Raw genomic sequence first — 26,085 nt, 5'->3', positions numbered from 1 at the left:
AATGGAACAGAAAGAGTTACAGCGAGATACTGAGTTTTAATTCCTTTTAGCAACGTAAATGGGAACAATTTTGCACATTACCATTTAGGTATTTCCCAGTCATTACTTCCTCCTTCAGAAGAAAAAAAGATAAATATGTGTGATCAGTTATTTTTAGATTATATTACAGATGTTATTAGAGAAACCAAGTAAAAATACTAACCACAGCTTTGTGTAACAACGGAGGCAAATCTGTAAAAGATGATCGCGTTACTCAAAGTTGATTTGACAATTTACCATTTAATTGCTGTACAAAAACGTTTCTCGTGCAGCTACCACAACTATGTACACACTTATAACTTACAGGCACACATTTACTTCAGCTTTGATTACATGCATTTACAGAAAAACACTGAAAACAAAAAGCTATTAAACAATAAGTAATTTTGTCTAAATTCTTCGCTGGTATGGCCCGTGAGGCCACGAGAGCAGAGAAGAGCCTCCTACTTAATAAACAGCACTGAATCTACTTCAAATCTACTTTCTAAACATAGCTTTTTCCATCACACAGAGTACATTCCGGACATAGTCTTACCTTCAGAGTTCTGACTGCGAGTAATCTCAGCAGGATTCATTAATATCAATAAGAAATATATCTTCAGAAGTCTGAGCATTTCTTCTAGTGTTGATTAGATTCAGAAGCTATTTGGATTGAAAAAGAAAATAAAAAGAGCAGTCAAAAGGCTGCATTCGCCCCAAACTTCCATTGCTGTAAGTCACAGCCAGTCTAAGCTACCAAGTGCAGACTGAGGTCAGAATGATCTGCAGGTGTTTGCTCCCGAGCTTTCAATTTAGACCTTTTCCAGGCTGGAGACACACTTTATGCAAATACAAGCCCACCAGGTGTGTGCGTGCAGCCAGAGATTGTTTTCCCCCCATTTCAGTAAATGGGGGGGCTCTTATACTTTCTCCTTCCTAGCAGCACTTTACTAACTAAGCCACATTCCAACTAAATATAACTTAAATGCCATTTAGCAATAACAAACAAACAAAGAACCAAACTTTTAAACTCGGGTAAAATAGAAAAGAAATAGAGAGATTGAAAAAAAGAGACTCCAACCAGTCCTTATGCCTTCCTTAGCTCATGGAGTTGCCCGCACGACCACTGCAGCTCTGCCCTGCCCTGCACTGGGCCTGGCCTTCAGCATCAGGGCCAGGTACCCAGGCAGGGGGTGGAGCGCTCCCTTTCCTTCATTTCAAGGGCTTAACTGCCCCACGCTTACTTTCCCCATTTCTTTTCGTTGCTGAATTTGGATCTGTGCCTTTTTTTTTTCCTTGTTGTTTTACTTTGCCATGGATTGAATTACAGATTTGAACATTTGATAATTAGAAACACCTTTTTCAGACTGCTTAATCTCACCTATCTGCAAAGTACCCTTTTACGAGAACACCTGTCAGCAGCCCCCAGCAATATCTCAGCCTAATGCAAATACATAACTCCAGCCTTGTAACAGGAGCGACTCAAACTGACGGATGACAACACACTGAAACACCGGGCTTTAGGAAGCCAGTCCCTGTCCTTTCATTGCACACACCAAAGACCTTTTCAGCTGCTCCTCTGGGAGTGCTGCACTACACCTCTCTCATGCAGACATATCTGGTTTCCCAGACAATGAACTTTCTTGTGTTTGTTTCTGCTGTTGCCCTATTAATTCTGCAGTAAGGTTTGATGACTCTGCATGGTTTAAATCCTGCTATCAATGTCAATCCTGACTTTTTTATTCCAACTTGTTCACTTTGATCACAGGGAGTATTTTAATTAAGGCATACCAAATTAGTATATAAGGAGATTAGACGCAAAGAGAAGTTCTCTTCTGTCCTGACTAACAGCAGTGGACAATTAGCAGGTGCATAAAGGATTTGCACTGAAATAGCCCTGCTTGATAAGGATCTGTGAGATTAAGTATTTCCTTTGTCGCTGAAACCAGTCCATTTGCAGAAGTTCCCTGGAGCTTTCAGGCAACCGTATATCAATCAGCCTGTAGCTCTGCAGCTTCCACCCAGCAACTCCCCACAGTTTTCCTTGCACTATGGCAGCACGCGCTAAGAACAGATCTCCAAGACATCTCGTGCTGGACTCTCAGGTTATGAGGAACTTGCAGATTGCCCCTGCTCTTGCTCCCAAAACACACGCTCTTACATGTCAAGAAACCCTAGACACTTTATCACCCACTTCTTCGATGCAGCCAGTGCCTTATCTGAAGCCTGATAACCAGAAAACTAACCTCAAAATCAGAAGTCTTGCTGATAACCTCATGCACTGAGTGCCTTTTCTCCCCCTCGCAGCCAGGCTCTCAGCATCTCCACAAAAAAGCCCTAAGTGCAGCAGGGTGGGAACACTCAGGGGGTTCAGGCTGCAGAGGGAGGGAAGGAAGAAAGGGGAGGGCAGAGAAGAGAGCTGCTGAGTTCTTGTGGCATCAGTGGGGACAACCAAGCACCCCACCACATGTGTCTCCTTCCCCATGCTCCACAGCGCAAGGAGCTGCAGCCAGGACCCCGAGAGGAGGGCAGGGACCGCCCTACAGCTTCAGGTGCCTACCCAGCCTTCAGTCAGAACAGAGGAGAAAGGTTCTGTTGTGGGAGCTCAGACGGTGACAGACTGCTACAGCAGGCAGCAGAGGACTCGCCTTCTCATCCTGAGATGAAGAGTTTTCAACAGGATGTATGGGGGCAACAAACTGGGCCAGGCTGGTATGGCCCGGTACCTCCCACCTCCCCACGCTGAGCTCCAGTGCTGGCAGCAGGGTAAGAACTGACTGTACCTGGGGCCACCCAGCCAATGGGGCTGTTGCTTCTGTGAGATGAATCTCTGCCAAATTTCTGCTGAAAGCTCCTGACTACACCATGCTTTTGCACTGTGTCTTTTCTCCTGCGATGCAACACATCCAGTGCCACCCTGACAGAACAGATAGTTCAGTTATTCTCCAAGGCAAAGTACTGCTCATTGTACCACTAAGAATTGACTTACACATCACCATCCCCACAGCAGGATAGGGATGGCAGAGGGACAATAAATCCAGGGATAACGTATCAGGACATCAAACTGGCCACGCTTCTCCCCTTGGATGAAATCTCAAATAACTTCAGGGAATTTAAACAACAACTGGACTCAAAATAGATTCTTTCCATGGCATGTGGAAGCAGTTTGCTGCACACAGACCAGCTCATGAGGTCATAACATACAAAGCAGTTCCTGAGAAGTAGGGGTATAGGTACCATCCCTCAGGGCTACTCTGCACAACAGGTCTAAGGAAGTCTCTGAGGATAAGTACCAAACGCATAAAATACTTCGGGTTTACCTTAAAACAGAGCAAGGACAACTGTGCACATTTTCTGCCTTGACTGTTACCTCTACAGGACAAAGTTACTAAGCATTCTTATTCTGCTGTGTGATTGTGTACTTAACAGCTACATTACAGAAAGGAAAACAATGCAAAACTATCAGAGAATATTAAGAACAGGATTGCAGTGCTTGATTAATATCTACGCTCAATATATTTGTGGTGTTTTAACTTACTTTCACAATATTGTGCATTGTTTTAATAACAAAGATAACGTGACCATACAAGTGTGTGTGTGACAAGTGTCTCGAGATATCCTGACAGTTAGTAAGCAAGGAAGCTGTCACAGAACTTCCCATGCTCCCAAAAACTGGGAGTATTTATGGCCCTTTGAGAACCAACACTGACTCTTGCAAGGCTCAGTTGTTTAGACCTTAAGCTTACTCTGGTTACAGATTGTCACAATACCTGTTTAAATTGAGAAAACAAAATAGGAAATAAAAAAAATCTTTTACATTGTATCTTCTGACTCAAAATATCTCAAAGCTATTACAAATGATTGCCTTAAATTACAAAACTAAAAGATATGAAAGACATGAAATGCACAGTCTCTCATGTGATTATAAGCTGTGAGAGCAAAACTTTCAAGTGCCAATTAAGAATTTGCTAAATGAAGCTAAATTCATTACATGATAACCGTATTTTCCTATTACTAAATAGGTCCGAATAAAGTAAAAGAAAATAATGGGTTCATTCTAAAGCAGATAGAGGTCATTTTTCCAACAGAGAAGTTTCACTGCGTGCTGTGCTGAAATTCAGTAACAGATGCTGAAATCAGAATAGTGCTGAGCCTGAATTACTGTTGGAAAAAAAAAACCCCACCAGTGAAACCTCTCACCCCTTACTACAGAACACTTCATCTTTCACAAAGATGGAGAATAAAAGGTTATTAACTTTGCAAGAGAAATCACTAAACATCAGGAAAAGGAAGTCAAAGATAAATCTAAAAAGACAAGCCGAAACATCATACCTGGCATGAGATCACCAACTGTTAAATAAATATCTTGTTTATACTTGAAAAGCAAAAGATAAGTCAGTTCTTGCTTCACTCACCAGCTGATCTACAAGCTGAGGTTTCTCTGCTGTCTCACAACACTTACCTCCCAAGCAAGACAAGAGATAGGTCTGCCAGTTCGGTACCGCTTCCTGGTGACGCCGCTTGTAGTTTTAAATGAAGGTTTCATCCCAACTGCCAGCAACTAGCCATTTTAACAGGGTTTTTAAAACAAGACACGTTAAAACAAATACTTTGTGTTCCTGGAGGAAAGAAAAAAAAAAAAAAAAGAGTTCCAAGCTATTTAAACCTTTGAAATCAGGTCCCCTGAGGCTGAAGGCTCAGAGGCAGTTTGACTTAGAAAACGTCTGCAAGAAACTGCCTGCAAATTCTTTAAGCTTATGGAAACAATTCACTTTGAAAGTTTATTATCAAATCCATCAGTTTAAAGTGTAGTTTTGGCAAGCTCTACCATAACTTCTTTAAGCTGGAAAATGGCATATGCAAAAGCAATGAGAATTTATGAGGCATTGAGAAGAACATGAAAGAAACCCAACCAAAAGCAATACAGCTTTTTGAAGACTGTTATCCCTTTAAGCAATACTTAAATACTGTTTTAATAAACTCAAGGTTGTGTTGCCACTGAGAGCTCAATTCTCAACGCAAAGAGCTGTAGCTGTGAACAAGCATGACCATGGTTACAAAAATGAACACAAAAGTTAATGCAAAAAGTCATCTCAAAAAAGTTTATTAGCATGAATAAAAACGTGAAGAATGACAGTAAGAGAGAAAGTAACTTAGCATGGAAGAATATCCATTTAAACAGTTTATAATCAGCAAGGTTTGAAATAAATGGATAACTTTATTGCCAGATTTCGAGTGGTCTCTTGAACAATTCGCGTCATATCAGATTCCTCACTGGGACTATTGCTTCTGTTTGGAGCTGATTCCTGTTGCAGGTAAGAATTAAAAAAGTATCCCCTGTTACTGCTGGACTGCAGAATGCATCGTTGGTTTAAGAGCTGATAAAAAAGGAAATCTCATCTGAAGAGTCCGTTTAAAAATTAAAAACAAACAAAATTTTCCTAATCACACTACAAAGAAATACATTAGTATTTTGGCCATTAAAAGTCTTACATGGTATTTATTTAGCATGGCAATCCCACAAATTCCCTCCCTTCACGTAACCGTAAATCAAATCTCTCTTTCAGAGGCTGCTTCTTGGCTTTGATTCTGGAGATTTACTTCATGTACGCTTACACCGGCTTCAGGACAAAGACAGCATCATCTAGTACATAGTAGTCATTATACATATCACCTTCACATAGGTATGGCAGTCTGGTGAAAGCCTCTATGGCAAAACCAGCTTTACCGAAAACTTCTGGCAGGCTATTAACCTGTTCTTCCCAAGTATGCCCTTTGATTTCCAAAACTTCTGAGGGCTTTTCCCATTTGCCACCTACTGAGAAAAGAAAACAAGTTTTGTTTCAATTATAAAGTAAACTTAGTTGAGTGTTGTATTTTCTTTCAGAAATTACACTGCATATGCTGTAATCCATTCCACTCAAATACAAGGTTGACAAGCCATTTGTAGAGCTGTTGATAGATCAGTTCAAGGTTTTTTTCGGAAGAAGCTCCTTTTTAAGGTGATCTTATGTTACATTTTTAACAAGCAGCTCCAAAACTAGCTGAAAAGGACCTTCCATCACTGAGACTGGTGTTCAGCAGACATGGACAGACAGGCAATTTATCAAAGATCTTTTCCAGCATTGCATTTTTTTCTTTATGCCCACAGTTTGGCCAAAGAATTACCATCAGGTAATTACACACATAGAGATAGCAAGTTGAAAAGTCATGATTTGCTGAGAAGTTTTCAATGGTAGACTATCTTACTAGCTAGATAAGGGATGGCGACAGAATCTGTTGTGGCACTGACACTTACAAGCTGATGCAATGAAGATAGTTTAGGGCCACGTAAAATTAAGAAACTCAATAGGTGTATTATGCTGGAAAATGTGTTATTTGCAATATACAATGAATAAATCTGAAGTACTACAGGCACAACTCTCAGTTCAAAGATAAGTGTTCTCTCACTTTCAAAGTAATATGGAAACATTTCCTGGTGTGTGCTGTACATGTAACATGCTTGCTAAACGCAGTAGTAAAACCCCTTCTAAACAGGAAGTTCTAAATCTCGTGATTCAGAGTGTTCTGCAACTCCAAACATTTCCTAAGTTCCTCTTCCTTCGAGCAGAATTCTTTCCAGAAAGATACAAGAAATGGCATCCGTCAACAAATTCCCAAAAGCTCTAGTGCTGGCACTTGACTGGATTCTGTACAGTGTTGGTAAGACTTTTTTTTTTTTAAATAAGCTTCTTCTACTTCCTCATGTAACAGAAGATACAGGGTTAAAAATGCTGTGGTTATGAGCTGCAACATATCTGGAAGTAAAATGCTCTGCTAAGAGTTGAGTTAATTTCTTCTGTCTTCATGCAACTTCCAGAAGAAAGGACTCTTTACAACTGTCTTTTTTTCCAAAAGTCTGAAATGCTTCCATAATCTATGATTTTCGGGTCAAATCCTACTGTACTCTCCTGCAAGGAATGCTCCGGCAGCAGCAGCATGGTTTCAGTACCACTGTGCTTGTTTGGGAGGAGGGTTTAGGCAGCCCAGCAGCAATATGTACTGAAGCTATGGAGTTCTGCCCTGCCAGGCCAGAGCACAAAAGCAGGCTGTAAAAGATGACCAACTGCTGGAGCACAGCACTACATAGAATGTAACTGACGACTTACACCACTACAGTCTTCAGATTGCTGCAGCTGCTATGGAATGGCTCTGATGTCGATTTGACAGGGAATTTCATTTTATTCCCGTAGAAGTAACAGACACCGAATCTGCTTGAATCTGGTCCATAAAATATTCAATGATAAATGATAAAAGGACTATGTTGACTGTCCATAGTAGAGCCTTACAGACGGCGTATGAGCACACACATTAAGACAGACATCAGCTTATTTTTATTCTAATCTGTGACTGTCTAGAGCATAGGAGAGGATGCTGGTAAGCTACTATTTTCATTTTCACTGCCTAAGCTCAATTCCATTTTTTTAAGTAATTAAGCAATGTGAATAAAACGAGATAGACCAAAAGTATCTAAATAATGTTTCAAGTTTTCATTGAACTTTAAAACAAAAGTAAATCTGCCAGACCAGTCATATTAAGCCTAACATTTCAGTTCCTTAATTAGAATTCTCCACGATTTAATCTTCCTGTTTTACCTACGCATATTCTTAAATGTCAGAACTAACAAGCAATATTGTTATCCTTAGAAACCCAGAGTCAATACGTGCAACGAAGTGGAAGAATGCCTAGGAATTATTAAGAACTCTTCCCAATGTTACAAAATTGCTTAGTTTTAAACGTCTCCGTTTCTGACATTTCTGCTGCCTCCATCAGGCAGCCTCACTGGACTCCCAGATGTGGGAGAAGAGAGAGAAACCCCTGGTGAAACACATCACTGAGTATCTGTGTGTGGCACCCACCCCGTCCACCCATCTTAAAAATTCCAAGTCTGAAACGTGTTTTTCTCCATTTCCACCCACCTCTCTGCATGAACCATAACTAGCTTTTTTGTTTGTTTTAAATGATGCTTTGCTTTCTAATTGCCCCTCACATCGCTGTTAATTCTCAACAGGTGCTACAGACAACTGCCACGTCACTGTCACACAGCCCAGGTTTCAGGAAGCTGAACAGTCTGCGCACACTGCGCTCCTAACGTGTGCTTTCTCTGCCCATGGATGCTCCCCATCTCAGCCTCAAGTTCTATGGTTTCGCTTTTTCACTAACAGACATGAGGATCTGTGCACTCCCGAATGCACGAATCGTCAGAAGTTCCAAGTACTTGCATCATCACAGAATAACTATTCGCTTCAAATCAACGACCTGACTGTAAACGACAGTGCTCTTTATTTCTGTGGGATAGCATTTGCAGATTCAGGCTCACCCCATTCTAGGCAAACAGGAGATGGAACAGTACTGACAAAAGGAGGTCAGTTTGTTATTTATTCCTAACGAAGCACGGTCAAAAGAAGTATATTTTCTTTCCTAAATACTCTATTTAGATGCTTACAATAGCATTTAAGATAGAAATGCCAACCAAACTGTAGGAGAAGTGTGACTTTATTAAAATACTAATTGTGACACTACGGAGGGATTCTACAAATAAGCACCTCAGTGTCACTTGCTTACTAGACTGCTCTGTCCCATGATGCAAATGACTTTAGAATTCCACTACAGAAAGAAATTTGTTATCTAGCCATGCTCTACACTCTCTTACATCAAAACTTGCATGGCTACTAGAAAGGATGTAGCAAGTGAGAAGTAGAGAAACTGACATTTACTGAAAATACATCCAGCAGAGAGCAGGGTTTCAGAACTGGGGATTCACAGTGCCAGCTCCAGCCAAAAGTTTTAGTCCTATACCTCTGCAATGTTTGCCATCTAGTTAAAAGACAATGTGACTTCATTCATTACACTTCAATTTTACATGGCTAAAATAGAAGCAAACTAGCAGGATTATTATTTCCCCCTTTATCCTTCCTTCTCCAGCCTAGTTTTATTTCTAAACAAAGGCCTACATGGTTTGATTAAGATATCCTTTAATTACAGCAGAATACTGGGTTTTATTCTCATTCTATCCCCTAAGGAAGTGTTTAGAATCAGAAATAACAAGTCTCCATTCCCCTTGCAGGTGATCTTATTAAGAAATTTAGATTGGAAATTAATTTTAAAAATTACATTGATATATATTAAGTTTTTTAATTTTGCAGAGGAAAAGGGCTGATATACAGAGTTTTAAGGAAATTACATGACCCATAAAAACTGTTTGTTATTCTAACACTCACTTCTAACTAAGCAGAGAGGCACAACACTGAAGAATTCAACTCCATGATCATCATCTCAACGTTACTGCTTCTATACAGCATTACTGTATTCACAATCCTTACAGTCCACAAGGTAGGCTCAAACTGACTTTGTTTTTTTAACTTCAAGCAGTCCTAGCAGCTCCATAAGGAGAATGAATTCCCAGCTTCCATAACATCTATAGTTAAGTTAAGTTCCAGTAATGTGGTTGGTTGAATGAAGTTCATATGTTGCACATATCTGTCCGCAATAGCAATCACATTTTCTTTTTTAAATGAAATGGCTTAATTTTTTTTTAATATAAAGCTAAAATTATACTGAGTGTATTAATCAGCAGGTTGAAGACTCTATTTATTAATGCACACTGAAAAAGCAGAGCTAGAAATTACCACTGCAAGTCAGTAACTCTCTGGATTGGCTTCTGTTAGAAGTAAAATAATTTAAATTCAATGCCAAAATGTTTGTGAGCTGAAAAGTTAGTAAACTGACTTGCATAAAGAAATTGTATTTACCCATTGTACAAACACAGACATCAGTAAAACTGATGCACATCAGAGCACGACATGCGAATATGGACTTTACAGCTGCATGCAGTACAGCACAGCTCCTTGCTGTAGTGATGGCTGTCAAAACAAAGACAGGAAGCTTGTTGTCATTGTTTTGTTTTCTTTACATGAATACTATAGGGGGAAAAAAATCAATCATGCCTATTTAACCAGGAGAAAATCCGCTATCTTACTTTTGACAACTAGGCTGTGCTTTGGGCACGTTCTGTTGCACTCAAAGTAAAAATATTTACATCATCTACTACCAGAAAACAAAAAAGGCTGTATACATTTGAAAACTCTTGATTTTTTTAATGGTATATAAGCAAATCTCTTAAGCTGACTTTTATATATTCTCCACCATAATAAGACAACACTTCATTATTCTGCTACTTTACTCGTTGCTAAATCATCCCTTGTTTTAATCACTTTTTCTTCCCTCTCCTTCCAGATAAAACAAAGGCTGCTAAACAGAAGTGGGAACGAAGGGCAGAGAACAGAGAACTGTGTACGTCATCACCGTCTGCTTTACCTATACTTTAGAGAGTAATAAGAAGTCATACTTGCTATTTAAATATCCATTAAAGAAGGTACATTTGTTAAGAGATGTAATATTAATCTAATTTAAACCCTTTGAGCTGCCAAATTAGAAGTTCCTAGAGCATTGTTTAGTAACTTTCCCGAAGACATACACAGGGAAACTAATTACAACTATAAAAACGTAGCAAAAGATGCTTCTCCCAACCTCAACTGTAGCACTAACCTAACATGTTTTAAATCATTTGCAGAAAATCAGTAGTGGCCGAAAAATTTTTCGAGCAATAGCCCAAGAACTTCAAAAGCAGCGATATGCTGAGCACTGCCACCAGCCCGTAAGTCCTTACCTATATGGGAAAAAGCAGACACACACATACAGATAAACTTCTGTATTTATAGACATATATAATACACATGTGTGTGTGTATATATATATATATATATGCACATACATGTACGTTTAACAACGAAGCCTCTGTAAGCTTGTATTTTGCCAAGAAGTTGCTCCAGCGAGTTGTTCTGGACTTTGATAAAAACAAATTCATTAGCGATCATTCTTGAAAAGATTTCGTTTGCAGTTCCTCTTGTGCCCTCAGGCCAGGGTGGTTCAATGACAGAACCGTAAGAAAATTGTTTGAAAAACACTCTGTAATATTCTTACAGATATTTCCCCTCACTTCAACACGTAGCCTAAATTAAGCAGTCAGTACCACTGGATAAAGCCACACAACTTCATCAGTCCAAATTTCCAGCACTAAGTCTTGAATGTCAATAGGACAAAAAAGTTTTGCATGTTGTCAAAGCTACAGAAGGCAACTTCAGAAGTCACAGTACTTGCCAGCAAAGAAAATGGCTTCAAAGTGATCCTTCAAAAAATTCAGCTTCTCTTGAGAAACATTATAAATTCTTCCCTATTCTAAGCTTACACTGAACTACTTCAGAGATGTGATGCAAAAGAAAAAGGAATAGAACAGCAAGTCAAGCCCTTCTCCTCTAAACATTTTCACTTTACCTCTGTACCACCCTAATTGATTTCCTCTGTGACTATCCCTTGAAAGACTTCAAGTCCCTGCTGACTTAATCCTTGGTTTGAGTGTCAGATATGAACATAGTGAAAATAAAGGGTATGTTTTAATGCCTCTGTGCTCTCTGAAGATTAAGAGAAGGCAAGAGGAATAAGAAATGTTTAGAAACCTGTAGGTACCATACAGCCAGATAGGTAACTTGATAAATAGGGAGGGAAGGTCTGCTGAAACAGTAAAGGGGTGGAATTCACCTCGAAAAGGAAGTTCTGCATTTTAAAAAAGCCAAAAACATCTGCATCAGTAAATAAACACTTATACATTTTCCCTAGGATCATTTGGAGGATGACACTGTTTATCAGAACAGATGAGCATGTGCTGCACCTCCAATTTGTTCGATATGTTTGATGCAACTGAAGGGGCTGATGAAGAAGTTAAGCTTTTTCACAGACTTACTTTCCTTTAAAACACAAGGAGAAAAATGTACAGGGCAGTGTTCGTCGAGAGTGTTTTCTGAGCAGATCAAAACCAACATTGCTTCCCATTCCACAAGAACAAAAACAGTGGGAGAAGACTTCATCTTTTAGAAGAGAACTGCTAATGCTTCATAGAAACTTCCCCTTTCAATTTAGATTTAATTTTATGCATTATTACATGAATTTCAATGCATTTCTTGTATGTGAATTGTGCATTTGTGTAAGATATACATTAATCAACAGCAACAAAATAAACTCGTTATGCAGTGACATTCAGTTTTCAGTCATATTGGTGTGATAGTTATAATGGATACACAGATGAAAAATTACTGAGTCTTACAGCAGCTTTAACAGCAAAGCAGGATTCTGTAGATAGGCAAGCAAGAAAAAAAAAACCACAACAGATAACATAAATGCTCATATTATTATGTTAAAGCCCATTTGGGATGGGAACTTCCCCCTAGTCTACCTAGGAAAGGAAGATGGCAGTCACTGTGAAAAGGTTGCTCTAGCAACTTTAAAGTTCAATCACCAGCAAGACAGCTCCTTTCCTCCAACTCTACTATCCAAAGTCAGGATTACCTGGACTACCAGCCTTTGCTCACAGCAGAGGCTGGCACGAACACGGAAGCGCACAGAAGTTACTACCCAGCTAATGTACAAAATCAGCACTTTGAGAAGTGACCTGCTGATGCCAGGCATACTTCCTGCTCAGGAACAATTGCATCTATCATCATTTAAATGAAGCAAGGGCTGAAGTGCTACTTCTCATTTCAGTGACATGAGAACTGACGGATCAGACAAAGCAAGGCCCCACCTAGCACAGTACTGTGTTTCCAGATCAACTTAATACCAAATACTTCAGGAAAATGAAAAACGCACCTTCCTTTTATCCCTATCAAATAATCTTAATAAACTCTACTGCATTCAACAAGAACATTTCACAATCCCAGGCTGATGGTGTTGATTTTTTTCTGAACTTCGGTGGTGACTTTAACATTTTTACTTTGGAGAAACTTAAACCATTCTAGTCATATTATCTACCTCTGACTTAATACAAATTCCATGTCTGTATTAGCAAATACAAAGCAAATACAAAGCAAATCACCCAATGGGATACCTACCAAAATTACCAAGCTAGACTAGTCACACAAGAGCATGTTTTATTATGATACCATATGATTCATACAGCTTACTTGACACATTTATACATGAGCAGAAAGTGCATTACTTGTTCTACATGATGAAAATAAAACTTCTGCAAAGAGCTTAATTTATGATTAAGCAACTTTGGACTCTAGGTGTCACTGTGATTCCAGAAACAGAAAGGACAGAAAAAAATGTTACCCCCAATCTACCTCACTTTGCTCTCTCTGAACAGCCTTCGCATAGACAGTTTCTGCAACTGCTGTCAAACCATGTTAAGTGTGGTAACCCAGATATGTTTCATATCTCCTATTCTAAAAACTGACCCTTACCTGACTCATCCCTGCTCCATTTGTTCCCCACTTTAAAATTCAGAAATCTCCCCAAGCAGGTCCAAACTTTTAAATTAGCTGATACAAGGAGCAATTCAAGCTCCATACAAGTTTTTTCCTTATCATAAAGCCTATGTACACACATGACATTTAAGGCATCATCTTGTAGAACAACTGAATGAAAATACTGAGATTTAAAATCTTTTGTATGTGATGAACACAGAATGGCACTTCACTATTTCTTTAGACTATAGCTGGATAGATCTTAAGTGGGAAAGCTTTAGTGGAATGCCAATAACTCGTGCGTTTAGTAACTTGTATTGTCCAGAAATGTTTATACAGGCCCATATCCACAACAGAGATAAACAGACAAAGTGAATAAGTTTTGAAGTTTCAGTAGATGTTTACCAACTGGAACAGCCGGAACTGATAAAGGTATACTAAAGTTAATCTGTCACATGCTGCAGGTCACAGACAGCCACAAAACATCATCATTGTACTGGCTGAGACTTATGACTAATCGTTTACAAGTTACCAGAATAAACCAAAGTTTGACTTTGGTTTACAGGATATCTTAGCTGTTCTTACTTGTTTAAAGTTGAAATCTGTTCTAAGATCAGCAACCAGAGAACAGGTTTCCAGTCCCTCAGGATTTCCAAATTTCATATCCTATTCTATTCCCAGTATGTTGCAGGGAAATAACGATGGATTATAAATGGACTCGGAGGATTTTTTCCTTTCTTCATTTACCTACCTCCTGGTGAGTGAGGAAGTTACGTGTGGTCTAGCGTGGTTACCCAACAACATGCAGAAGAGTAGATACTGGGTGCAATAGCAATTGCAAAATACAATAACATATAGTTTTGAAGGCACACAAACAACACAAAGACACAAACCACTCCTCAATTTCTCCTTCTAATATACTCATGGAAGTCTAGTGAGACAATGCTGCTATTTGGAACTTAAAATTATTTTAAATTGCTCAGGGACATGATTTAGTGGAGGGTTGTTAGTTAGGGTAGTTTGGTTAGGTTGTGGCTGGACTTGATGATCTTTAAGGTCTTTTCCAACCTGAGCACTTCTATGATTCTATGATTCTAAAGAGAGGAAGTGAAACAGTCCTACATTATAGGAACACAGCTGCAATCAAATCTGCTTGAAAATACTGTACAGATGCATAAGTCAAACACCTATCTCATTTAAGACATTACTTATTAGAACAGCTACCAAACTACATGCTCAAATACTATGCTTTAAGCAGCTCTTCAAATTATGTTATCTTTAAACTTAACTTTTTTTTTTTCCTTTGCCTGCCTCAATCCCCCTCCCTCCCCAGTGTTAACGGCATAAAGAAAAATAGATTCATTTTGATTGCATTTATGTTTTCCAAAATGTTAACATTATTAGCTCTGTACTTTCTGGGAACACATACACTTCTGCTGACAGAAGAATGACTGATGAACACCAGCCTTCTAGAACTCAAACCTTCTTTAGTGTGCCTCAAGTTGAATCCCTGCAATCACAGGCACCTGAAAGAAGCTTCTAGCCTCTTTTGATGTGCAGTCACAGAGAAAGATTCATTTGAAATGACTCTCATGCATTTCTTTAAAATGCAACTACAGGAAATGACGGAATGTCAGCAACAAATTTTGCTTCTTATTCCAGTTATAAGTACACTACTAATAATGGTTGGTATTTCACATTAGTATATAGTCTATATTTTACTTTGAGAGCTCATATTGGACAGCAAACATTATGTCCCTAGGAATTTTTAGGTGTAGTTCATCTGGAATGCTTGAAACATTTTGAGCTAAGCTGCTCTACTCAATACTACAGACAGTTGTGATGCATTTGTTCAACGGTTGCTAGAGACAACTGGGGTTACCTATGTGACAGCAGCAGAGGGCCCTAATCAGAGATCAGTTTTCCCATGTTGCTCCAACACAGCTCAAATGTGGCAACCTGCAGAACAGGATATGTGACTTCAATATCTGAGCTTTCTGTTGGTGCCAACAACGTATGCTGGGGAATTAAGAAAATGGCTCTTACCTCATGTGTCCTATTTACCTATCATTTTATACTTCTCAACAAGCACGCTAGAAGTTAGTTATAACTAAGTCAAATAAAAAATGACAATTATTTTAAAACATTTAATTCAGAATATTGCAACCTACAAAAGTTTTTAGTTGCCTAAATAGCTACTAATCCATGTACTTACCATTTTCCACGTACGGGTGAAACGGCAGAACTAATGCTAGAATGACTCTGCCTCTAGTTGGCTCCAGTACACTTCTAATATCTTTTAATACAGTCAGTGGCTGATCACAGCGATCCAGCAAATTCAAACAGCTGATAACATCATACTGAAATCCTGTGTTCTGCCATTCATTTATACCAAGCACCCTACAGAGAGAAAAAGAGATAAAGAACCAAGTTCAGAGGGAATCACCAAGGATAAAAATTCCCAATGAATGTCCTGATAGCACAGAAAGGTCAGCCAACCAGGCAATGAGGAAAGGCAGACACTGTCTTTCTAGTCTTATGGAAAAGAAAACTACTCAACAATAGGCATAGCTATATATTCAGCCACACCTTCACCTTGCAATATAAATATCAAGGTATTATTAAAGTCTCATGTCCTAAATTAAAACTGAACATACTTCTCAAGTAACAACAAGGCTGAAATATGATTAATGGTTTGCAGCATTTAAACCACACTGACTTACCAGTGTGCAAACCCAGTTGGTATTAATGTTCCTCTTATGGACAGGTAAATAAAAGAAATCCACACTTCCTTCATTCTTTGTGTTGAAGTCTAGGGATATAGTGCCCCAGATACTAACATTATTCAACAAGACAAGATCTGCTGCCTACTAGAACTTCCAGCTGCTGTGACTAGAGCATAACAAAGTTCTGAAAACGACAAAGTTTTTGTTACTAAGTACTGTTCAATCTTAACAGCAAGAGCTAAGTATAATAAAAGATTCTTTACAAAGCAGTCTACAATCATAACTTTCTGAGTGATTAGATAGAGAAACCTGAGTAATCTGTGTCTATAGCCAGGATATGGTTTGCTTGCTCTGCAGTCCCATCAGTCCCTCTTGCAATTTTGGACTGTTCATTCATCAGTATCCAAATTTCATCTCTCTAATTGTCTTGTTTAAAGCAATTTACACAAACTATGAAAAAAGAGACTTCAAAACAGTTGCTGCCAATTTTGTCTTAACTGGTAACAGGGAACATTTGCATAACAAAAGCCCTGGTAACAAGGAACATCAGATGTGTTCGCTTTTTTTGTTTTTGTATAGTTCAATCCTTTCCATAAAAATCAAACAACAGAAAAATTGACTGAAAATACTGGATACTTAAAAGGTATTACAAAGATTATTTTGCTATAATGTCTGATATAAACAACATAGGGAGCATTCAGAACAGTACCTGTATTTTTTCTTCTGAAGCTGCCATATCATAGTTTCAGACAACTCAGTGGCATAGATTTCTTCAAAGTGAGGACTCATGACTTTAGTGACCTCTCCATCTCCAGCTCCTAAATCGAGAAGTCTGTGGGATTTCCACTCTGGATTTATTTTAAGCAGTCTTTGAAATTGTTCTGGGGAAAACACAAACATTGAGCCCCTTCCCAGCAGCCTGAAAGGTAAAGATGAGAAACATTCGATTTCGTACAAGCTTGAACAGGAAGGACAACGAAGTAATTTAAAATGTGCTTTGGCAGCAATCAGTCACATAAAATAGATAAGGTCACTGCTCAGACAAATTTACAAATCCAGTTCAACTTGCCTTCTACTTGTCAGAGATCACACAAACACATAGCTACATGCAGTTTTAGTGGCTAAGACTTCAGGAGGGATTTGATCAGAAAAAGAAGAGCTCACGGGCTGCACAGCAAGAAAATGATCACACACAAAAAAACAGAGAGGGGGAAGATAAAGACTAAGCCTTATTTGTCATGTTTGCAGATCTGAATCTCTCCCACCTACCTAAAAAGGAGAAAGAAGACAGAGCAAAGGAAATAGCAAAACGGCTGCAGACAGAAGCATGCACAGAGAATAAGGAATAGGATTTGGAACTAGGAGGGATGGCAGGGAAGAGAATTAAAGAAAGCATGGGGATAACACTGCTGGAGTGCCAAAAGACAAGACTTTTTAATTGTGTATTACAACGGCTTCTGCTGCTATCTGCAGACCCTGCATTTAACACAAAGAGCTGTCAAACAGAAAATAGGTAAGCCATTAAGGTATTGGGTAGAGGTGACATTTGGATTCTTTACGGATCACGTCAATGGCACACACACCCGTAACTGACTGAAGGCTTCACAGTGACAGATTTCTGCTGCCATAGCAGAATTCAGAAGATGAAAGAGTTAGGAGAACAAGCAGAGGAAGAAAGAACGGGTCAATGACAGACTAAAGGTAGGAAAAAATATATATTATTTAAACTCATGTTGGATTGCAGGTTAAATTTAAGAAAGAAAATGAATAGAAATCTTATGATCAAGAGGAAAAAAGGTAAAGAGATAAAAAGGATGAAAGAATAAAAAATCTGAAAAATAAGAGGTCTATATAGACTATTAAAAGCAAACGCCACCATAAGGATGGGCTACACAGGTATGTAGAAGAAACTAAAGTAGGATATTAAATATATTAAGAAAAACAAACAGAAAACAACAAATTTATGTAGAACCCCTTTGCAGCACACTCATGTCAGTCTACACTGTCTAACTGGCTCATGGCTATTATGCATAACAGCACTATGAGGAGTTACTCAAAGCACTGGAGAGCCTTTGGGGAAAAAAAAAAAAAAAAAGGAAGAGAAAGGAATATGAGAAGACCAAAGGAACCCTTATATAAGCCTACAAGTACTAAAAACACCACAGGGAAGCTCAGAGACATCTGGTTAGAAAATAAAGAGAAGGATTATTTCCTAGCCTTAGTAGTCAGCTACTGTCCTCAAATCAGACTGTACTGAAATATGTACAGATGTGGGGATGGTGGAGAAATGGGGCAAATGCAACAAAATGTATACTTGACAGAGTCAAAAGTGCTAAGTTGTTACACATGTCTGAGCAAAAGAGAAGTGAGTAAACTTTGACTTTTTGGGGTAACCCATGAAAGCAGCCATGAACAGCTAACCTCTCCCACAGCCAATCACAGGAGAGACCAATGCAATGCGACCAGGAGAGTGATGGTTTATAAAATTCTCCATTCCCACCTCACTGACGTTTCATCAGTCAAATGTGCCACACCAGAAGCCACCTGTTCAAGTACAGCTTATACAAAAACCATGACAAAATTAAGTTTTAACAGATAAGAGGAAGGATAGAATCCCATTCCATGTGTTACAAGACTTCACTCAGCAACTTCTGCATCACTTAGAAATCTGCCCCATTTTGCATCAGGTATGCCCATAAGCCCTAGATGCAATGCAGAACTAACTGGACACAGCCACCTTCAATGAGGACAATCACGATGGGAAATGCTACAGATCTGGCAGCAGATAAAGGGCAAGGAGGAATTAAAAAAAGCAGAGAGGAGGACATCATCTAGCACAAAGAAAATACTCTCTTATTTAAGAGGATAATCAGAAGGAAATTAAGTAATAATTACAAAATACAATTAGAGCCCTCTGCCTCTCTCCTGACTAATTGCTAACACTCCCTCTGCCTTGCTTATACTGGAAATGGTGCTGTTTAATTAAGAGGATTTAGGGGAAGAGCACAGTAGGGCTTTGCAGATGTTAGTCTGCCAAAAGGGGAAGCGTAGAGCCTTAAGAAAAGATGACAGGTCAAGAAGTAGGGCTGAACACCTGAAAAACCTACATCCAAAACGTATGTAGTTAGTACCTAACATTGACTTTTCACTTACCCATTGATAGATGTTCTAGACATAAAAAGGCTAAAAATTGAGGACACAAAAGAGTGATAGAGCTGGATAAACAGCCAGCCTGATTTTTCAATGCTGTTGTTTAAGAAGATCTGCGTTCCTTGGTCAAGGTAACTCTGGACAAAAATAGGCTGAAGGGATTCAGACAACTGCTCTGTGTTGCAGACATACCACTGGAGAAAGAGACAAAGGATTATTAAAAAGTTCAGCAACATAAAAATAGAATCGTTAAAAAGAAATTGAACACAAAGAGAGCTATTATCAGTTTCTGTAAATATAAAAATTTAGCTTTCCTTCAAGACTTTTAAACAGGCTTCAGGATTAATTAACTCAGATATGAACTGTAATCAAGTGCGGACAGATGACTCACTATAAATAACACTTTAAAATGTTATCTTAATCACTACTTTAAAGAACTGCATAAAACAACTTTACCAGAAAGCTAACATAAGTGCTACAGAACAGCACCACCCAGTAAAACAGTACTAAGTGGGACAATGTTTGCTCTGTCCCTGCTCTTAATTTGTCATCATGTATTCCCTGAAAAGATACAGGAAGTGCATTTGCAATACTTTTTCCAGGAAGAGACAGCGAATCCCACCAACACCTCACACAACTGCTCACCCGCCATTTTTCACTACCGGCCTACACTCCACTTACCAGTGCCAACAAGAACATCCGCGAGCCTTTCAGAACCATTCTGTGAATAAAGCTTACCCCCATCATCTCTACTAATAAAATAATCAGGTTCTCACACCTAAGAAATCATCACTGTCAGCTGAAAGACAGTTCTATACCTTCTCATTTGCAGAACGCAAAGCCCGAGTAAAAATAGGTTCACGATGACTTTCAACCTGTGTTACCTGGTAACAACCAGCCCTACACAAACTTCTCTCTCCCCCTTAAACCTCACAATGCTGTTCCCCAAGCTGCCTGCCCGTGTTTATGGTGCAGATAAAAAAAATGACAAGTATGCTAAAAAGGTGCGAAGATTTCCCTCAGAACCTTCTAGAAGTGCAGTGCTAAGGACAGCACACGGACAGCTGGGGCAACTGCAGTGATCCTCACCTAAAGCAGTGTCTGCAGCCATACTATGAAAAATACATCCTGGTCCCTTCACGTTTGTTGTATGACAGAGAACAGTCAGTTACTGCACACTTACAGTGTTCAGCAGCACAGCAGAACTTCCAGTCACTACTGTAACACAAATGATAAGGGTACAGGACTCTCATTTCAGTATCCTGCTGTTCTACAGTAACAGTGCCGGCAGGCAGAGGAAAGCAGACAGATGTAACAGGGCCGTGGTGCTGGATTCATTAACAGAGGCTCCAGCAAACAGCCTCAGTGCAGCAGTGTTCCAAGAGCCCCCAGCAGAGGAGCAAACATACACCAGCTTAAGTCTATTCTGAACACTACTCGCACTCTGGCTAAGCTTCTGGCAGAACCAAGCCCTCAGCAGTACTTCCAAGCACATGTAATCTTTTTCTCTCAAACCCAGATTTTATGAAACCCCGCACTGTAATGCAGAGCCTGGCACAAGGATCCTCAGGACTGCTATCTGCCAGCCTGGGTCTTTTCTCACTGCAGCACGGTGGTACTTGAATGAATCAGCAGACTAGTGATTCCCAAAAGGAATCCGTAGCAGACAGTGAGAAAGCACTCAAGCAGCAGCCAGCATACTTTGCCCATCCATCTGCAGATGGCAGGAGCGGACAGTCCCATAGAGCTGAGGAGCAGCTGGGATGTGTGTCAGCTCCAGCAGTTATTGTGAGGCTGCTGCCTAGCCACACCAGGCAGGTGTGGAGAGGCTCCTCACATTGCCATTTTCAGTGGAGAAGGAAATGCATCCCAGTACCAAAGCAGAGGGAAACACAGACTTTGATTCTTAAGAGGTAGGAACACCCATACGCAGTACCTGAGCTCATACACCTTGGTTCTGCACTGACCTCTATTACTGGTAGTTTCAGGATCAAACACAGAAACCAAGTGCCCTACAACTCCTGTCCCTAAAACTTCTGAACACTGATGTATGTTAATATAACCATTGGCCTAACGATGGTGACAACTGTGAGAAGAGTTATTTCCAGAATTTAGAGGAGGGCTGTGAACAATGCCCAATTCCTTCATGGTTAAAATTGCAATAACAGTACCTGCTAAAACACCTATAACTATATAATGCTAGTGAGTATTAGAAGTGATACCAAATTATAGGGGAAAAAAAAACTGTCAAAATCCTTCCAAAATTCAAATAAAATAAGAGGTGAAAAACAGCTTAATTCTGGAACTAATTCCCCCAAACAGAACTTGCTTTTGTATTCCTCCATGCCCAATTCCTGAGCAGCTCCTTTCATGCCACTAGTTTCATAATAGAAAGCGCATCAATCTGGTAGAGCACAACAGTAGAAAAACTACAGCCTATCAAAGAAACCTGAAGAGAAGTTTTCAGTTACATAATAAAAATTATTATTGAAAACTCTTGCCTAATACTGAGTGAAAGAAAACAAGAATATATATATTTTAAGCTACCTTACATAAAACTAACAAAATCAGTACAACTGCTGAATGCCAGCACCAAGGCCCTCAACACACAACCCTGACTCATGAACAACGCCAGGTCTGTAATCCTAAATCTTACTAAGCTTACCAAATGATCAGTATATTAAAATTGAAATCCAAATCCAGTGAGGTGAAAGTAGAGGCTGCTGACAGCCTACCTGGGAATGACACCACTGCCTTCACAGCATGTTTTCTTGATCTGCTTGTCTTTCTAGTACAGTTTTTAACAGGAAGCACTCACAGGTTCCCTTTGTTCAGCAGAAGGAAGGTTCTTTCCATGAGCCCAAACTCAGTTTCTGCCATTCTACCCATCCCCATCCCCACACCCCATACCCATTGGATGACCCAAATGCAGGCTGAGCTCCTTGACCCCAGTAACAGGCTCACTCGGCAGCAGGGCTCTGGGTGTCACTGCCCACTCAGAGCACAAAACCCTCCATTAACGGATCAGCCCAAAGAACTATGATGTAAAAGTACATTTTTCCTTTGTACGGCAGTCCTCGAGTATTTATATTGTATCTTCTTAGCTCAGCTGTACCTATTTGACTTAGATAAAACAACGCCTTCCTTCAGCTCTGCATGAGTTTCTGTCCTGAGCTCCTGCCAGATTTCCAACTGCATTTCAGTAACTGCAGCACAGAGCTGAAAGGCGATCCTACCCCGGAGCCACCGAACGGCCACGGCGTGGCTCCGACTTCCCTGCAGACGCCCACGGCCGTGCCCGTGCTGCCCAAACACAGCGCTGACCTTTTACTGCAGTTCTATCGCCCTGCAAACTCGGCTCTACTTTGTCACCTACCGCCACTCGAAGGCCTCTGCGCGCTTTGTTGCGAGCTTTTCGCAACCACAGGTACGTTCTTCCAGACGCGCCGGCACTGACACGGCGCCCGAGCGACCGCAAACCCACCGCATCCACCGCCGCGCGCAGACTTCGCTCAGGCGGCGTTTACTCAGCGGGACGAGCAGCACGGCGGCTCACCCAGCCCGGGCACTCCTCGCAGCGCCGCCGAGCCCCGGGACGCCGACGCGGCTCTCCCCGGCCGCCCTTCCCCTCCCGCCCGCCGCCTCTCACCCGGGGCGCACACGTCAACTTTCTCGCCGGGAGGACGCGGCCGCTGCCGCTCTTTGTCTCGCCCAGGCGGGCGCTGCCCGGCCCGGGGCCCCTCAGCCGGCACAGGGCCGCCTCCCCCCCCGGTACCTCGGGCCGCCCGGCCCCCGCCCGCCGCCTCCCGCGGCGCTGCCCCGCTCCCCCGGGGCCCGGCGGGCGCGAGGAGGGGGAGCGGAGGGGCGGGGAGGGCAGGGCAGGGCAAGCGGAGGCCGCTCGGCCGTACCTGGTGGTTCTCCCCGGCGCCCGGCGCGGGCGGGCCGTGACTGCCCATCATATTCGCGTAGAGGGACCTGGATAAAGGGCTCCGCAGGTACCTGGCGGGGCCAGCCCACATCCTTCTCCTCAGCGCCCACAGGAGCAGGGTGTAGCAGCCCAGCCAGCACAGCCACAGTCTCATCGGGGGACGGGGCGCGGAGTCACCCCCTCCCGTAGCCGCCGCCTCCCCTCTCCATGGCAGCGGCGGCGCGCAGCCCGCCGAGCTCCGCGCCCCGCCAGGGCCCTCACGCACACCTCGGGGCGGAACGCGGCGCCGCGGCAGCGGGGCCCGGCCGGACCGCTTCGCCGCGACACGCCGGGGCCTGGCGTGCACCCGCGCCGTCCCTTTCTCTCGCCAATCGCGGGGCGGGCGGGGCCGCCTCTCTCAAACCACAGAGCGGCGAATGGCGGCGTTCGAACCGCGCCGCTCCCACAAAGGTGGCGGTCCCTCCCCGAGGCTCGCGCCGCCTCCCTCGGGCGCGCACGTGCGTAGCCCCGCCCCGCCCTGACACCCGCGTGCGCGTGCGCAGAGCTGCCGCAGCGCGAGGCGCAGAGGCGGGAAAGAGCTGAGGGGAAAGAAGCGGGGAGTGGCATTGCCGGCCTTCGGTTGGGAAAGACCTCTAAGGCGGCCAAGTCCAACCCCAACCCCCCAACCCACCCGCACCGCGCCACTGACCACATCCCTCAGTGCCACATCGCCACCGCTGCCACCTCACCACAGCCTCCTTGCAGGGACTTGAAGAAGGATTTTCATACAGCAGTATGTGCCCTTGCTGGAACAAAAGCCCTTGTTCCTGGGGGTTTGGTTACACATTACACCACTCTTCTCACTTACATTTGAATAAACTTAGGTTAGTTGTAGTAAGATAGTGAGGAATACCACATCGAGTTAAAAATAAACGCAAAGCTAGGCAAAGCCTCTCTCGTTAGTTGAAATTCCAACTGTGAATGGTATCAAGCCTATTGCTTCGAGTCACTCAGAAGAATGTTTCTTAACAACCACTAAAAAAAAGCAATCTCTTTCCTTTAGATCGAGTTTGAAAGTCTAGAGTCCACCACCTTCATATCCGGGTAGAAAGAAGTGGGAAGTCAAACCACCACAGGACACAGCCCCTACCTGGAGATCCTCTGATCAAGCACTAATCAAATCCAGCCTTGGAAATCAACTTATTTTTCCCTCGGGGAATAAAACAGCTTTATAATCAAAACCCGAAGTGACAAAAACTAAATTTGCTGCTTATTTAAATAGACATCTGCTTGCAGTGTGTAAATGAACAAATAAAATTACTTTGGGTTAATTACGTGTTGGCGACTAGGAAACATTTTAGCACATGTAAAATATAGATAATTACTTTCATATTGAATAAGAGATACACCAGCTTTTGCCTTTGCATTGTTAATATGGAAACTGAGTATGTTTTAATAAGACACTCCAAGTTCCTGCTCAGGGTTACATTTGTCATTAATATTCTGCTGTAATAGCTGTACCCTAAGCATATTTTTCTCTTGATAGGCCATAAGGAATGCTCTGTTTGCACACATTTAGGTAGTAATTCTGATATATTATTTGCACGTCTGCTGGTGGAATTGTACCCTGCATCAATGGCTGGACAATCTAAGAAAAACACTCACTGTGTAAGTGCATGTATGCATAACACAAAGCAGTGAGCATGCCTGGGGAGGTTTTTTTTTTTTTTTTTTTTTTTTTAAATAATCACTTCTTTCCTCCTTTTTCCTTAGCTATTTAGGTAGCATTTCTTTTTTTTTCTCTAGGTGGAACATTTCTATAGCTGATTTAATACTTAGGGTGCAAAAGGTCCAAAATATACCCAGAGGTTTTGAATACCTACCTAGAAGGGAGTGTTTCTAAGACAGTCTGTATTTGCTTTGTGTTGTGCCGAGGAGCTTTGTCTTCTGGAGCAGCACTCACGGCTACAGGGCCAGCTGCAGTCTTAAGTATTCCAGGATGTAAGTCTGCAATGTTCCCAATTAAGCACAGAAATATAACAACTTCATCTTCTATTACTATTACAAGAAAGTGACTAACAGAAAGAGGACTGTAAGAGAATCAAAATTGATACCTTGAGGAGAAAGGATTTTAGGTAAGGTAACCTAAGAAATCCAGTTCTTTCACAAATGCCTCCTGGTGTCTGTGGGTCCATCCAGCTCTTTAGACTGGACACAACTGAGACTCCCCCAGTCTTGGTTGTATGTTCCTTTACACAACCTTCTTCCTGAGCTGATGGGATAGAGCTCACAATTATTTGTGGAGATGCGGCTTATCTTAACTGTTCCTTTCCCTCCCTTCTTGTCTTCCCTGACAGCTCCAATTAAGATACACAACTATACTCAAATGTAAACATCCCACTAGCCATATCAACCTAATGTATTCATGAATTACTGAGCAGTTCCAAAGTCACAGCAGGATATTAAAAAGGCCATTTTGTACAAAACAAGAACAGAGCCAGCTGTAAGCTCCACAAAAAATAAACCTGCTTTTTTCCTACTTAAATACTCCTTGATGTCATTTACTCTTTTTTCAGACCATAACTAATCATTTAGTAGCATTTCTTACTATTAAACAACATCACTTTAAATTTGATAGACACCTTTACTGATCCATATTCAATAAATATTATATTACTGTAATATTGTGTATTATTGTGTTGTATTGTGTATTGAGATCAAAATTCTCTGAATTTATAAGGAAACTCTATGAAGTAATGAGATTAAAGCACCACACTTCCCATTCTCTGAAGTTATCAAAACACTTCCTACTCTATATTACACATACTTACATTCCCGTTATCATTATGAAGGTATTTTAAACACTGTTAAATTATCAAGAATAAACTGTGGCATTTTTCCAGCAGTGAGACTTCAAACTCAGATACTATGAGCTAATAGGGAG

General features: G+C 41.2%; 3 protein-coding genes and 1 long non-coding RNA gene across 12 annotated transcripts in view; 2 read left to right on the top strand and 2 right to left on the bottom strand.

The window, feature by feature from the left end:
- The window catches only part of OTOA (otoancorin), a 38,540-nt gene extending 34,071 nt beyond the window's left edge, over positions 1 to 4,469 (bottom strand). For 5 of the 7 annotated variants that reach the window (XM_046900852.1, XM_046900851.1, XM_046900847.1 and 2 more), the window contains exons 1-4: positions 1,100 to 1,170; positions 575 to 681; positions 203 to 231; positions 82 to 112 (exon numbers count right to left, since the gene is read on the bottom strand). Coding sequence is in view for 5 of the 7 variants with exons in the window: in XM_046900847.1 (XP_046756803.1) it covers positions 82 to 112; positions 203 to 231; positions 575 to 653 (139 nt within the window). In the remaining 2 variants the exon portion in view is untranslated. Of the gene's footprint in view, positions 1 to 81; positions 113 to 202; positions 232 to 574; positions 682 to 1,099; positions 1,171 to 1,399; positions 1,425 to 2,264; positions 2,394 to 2,801; positions 2,936 to 4,350 lie in introns of those variants that run through there. The other 2 variants (XM_046900848.1, XM_046900849.1) reach the window with 2 other exon arrangements.
- Positions 4,470 to 5,106: 637 nt separating this feature from the next.
- METTL9 (methyltransferase like 9) lies at positions 5,107 to 23,455 on the bottom strand. 2 transcript variants are annotated; one of them, NM_001006172.3, is made up of 5 exons: positions 23,143 to 23,455; positions 19,238 to 19,428; positions 16,794 to 17,003; positions 15,574 to 15,758; positions 5,107 to 5,836 (listed from the first exon to the last, which is right to left on the bottom strand). In NM_001006172.3, exons 1-5 carry the CDS (start codon positions 23,314 to 23,316, stop codon positions 5,631 to 5,633), a joined length of 966 nt encoding a protein of 321 aa, NP_001006172.2. In that variant the 5' UTR covers positions 23,317 to 23,455; the 3' UTR covers positions 5,107 to 5,630. The 2 variants fall into 2 exon arrangements, with proteins under 2 accessions (NP_001006172.2, XP_015149716.1); XM_015294230.4 differs by having other exon boundaries at positions 5,107 to 5,833.
- On the top strand, positions 6,616 to 12,149 carry IGSF6 (immunoglobulin superfamily member 6). 2 transcript variants are annotated; one of them, NM_001277599.2, is made up of 6 exons: positions 6,616 to 6,720; positions 8,069 to 8,422; positions 9,293 to 9,390; positions 10,294 to 10,350; positions 10,631 to 10,714; positions 11,734 to 12,149. In NM_001277599.2, the coding sequence occupies exons 1-6, from the start codon at positions 6,654 to 6,656 to the stop codon at positions 11,770 to 11,772; spliced, it is 699 nt and encodes a 232-aa protein (NP_001264528.1). In that variant the 5' UTR covers positions 6,616 to 6,653; the 3' UTR covers positions 11,773 to 12,149. The 2 variants fall into 2 exon arrangements, with proteins under 2 accessions (NP_001264528.1, XP_015149744.1); XM_015294258.4 differs by having other exon boundaries at positions 10,631 to 12,149.
- LOC107054628 lies at positions 22,513 to 25,823 on the top strand. Its single transcript, XR_001469099.4, has 2 exons — positions 22,513 to 22,661; positions 24,205 to 25,823. It is a non-coding gene; the product is annotated as an uncharacterized LOC107054628 (long non-coding RNA).
- The last annotated feature ends 262 nt before the right edge of the window (positions 25,824 to 26,085 follow it).

This window comes from Gallus gallus, chromosome 14 (assembly GCF_016699485.2).
Source record: "Gallus gallus isolate bGalGal1 chromosome 14, bGalGal1.mat.broiler.GRCg7b, whole genome shotgun sequence".
Taxonomy (NCBI): domain Eukaryota; kingdom Metazoa; phylum Chordata; class Aves; order Galliformes; family Phasianidae; genus Gallus; species Gallus gallus.
This window is presented reverse-complemented; position numbering and strand designations above follow the sequence as displayed.

Coding starts and splice junctions, on each gene's coding strand:
- IGSF6 (XM_015294258.4), top strand. CDS start 6,654: ATGGCATCCGTCAACAAATTCCCAAAAGCTCTAGTGCTGGCACTTGAC. Junction 8,423..9,292: donor AACAGTACTGACAAAAGGAG/GTCAGTTTGTTA, acceptor CTAACTAAGCAG/AGAGGCACAACACTGAAGAA. Junction 10,351..10,630: donor GGCAGAGAACAGAGAACTGT/GTACGTCATCAC, acceptor AATCATTTGCAG/AAAATCAGTAGTGGCCGAAA.
- METTL9 (NM_001006172.3), bottom strand. CDS start 23,316: ATGAGACTGTGGCTGTGCTGGCTGGGCTGCTACACCCTGCTCCTGTGG. Junction 17,004..19,237: donor TCTAGAACATCTATCAATGG/GTAAGTGAAAAG, acceptor TTTACCTTTCAG/GCTGCTGGGAAGGGGCTCAA. Junction 5,837..15,573: donor TCACCCGTACGTGGAAAATG/GTAAGTACATGG, acceptor TTCTTTTCTCAG/TAGGTGGCAAATGGGAAAAG.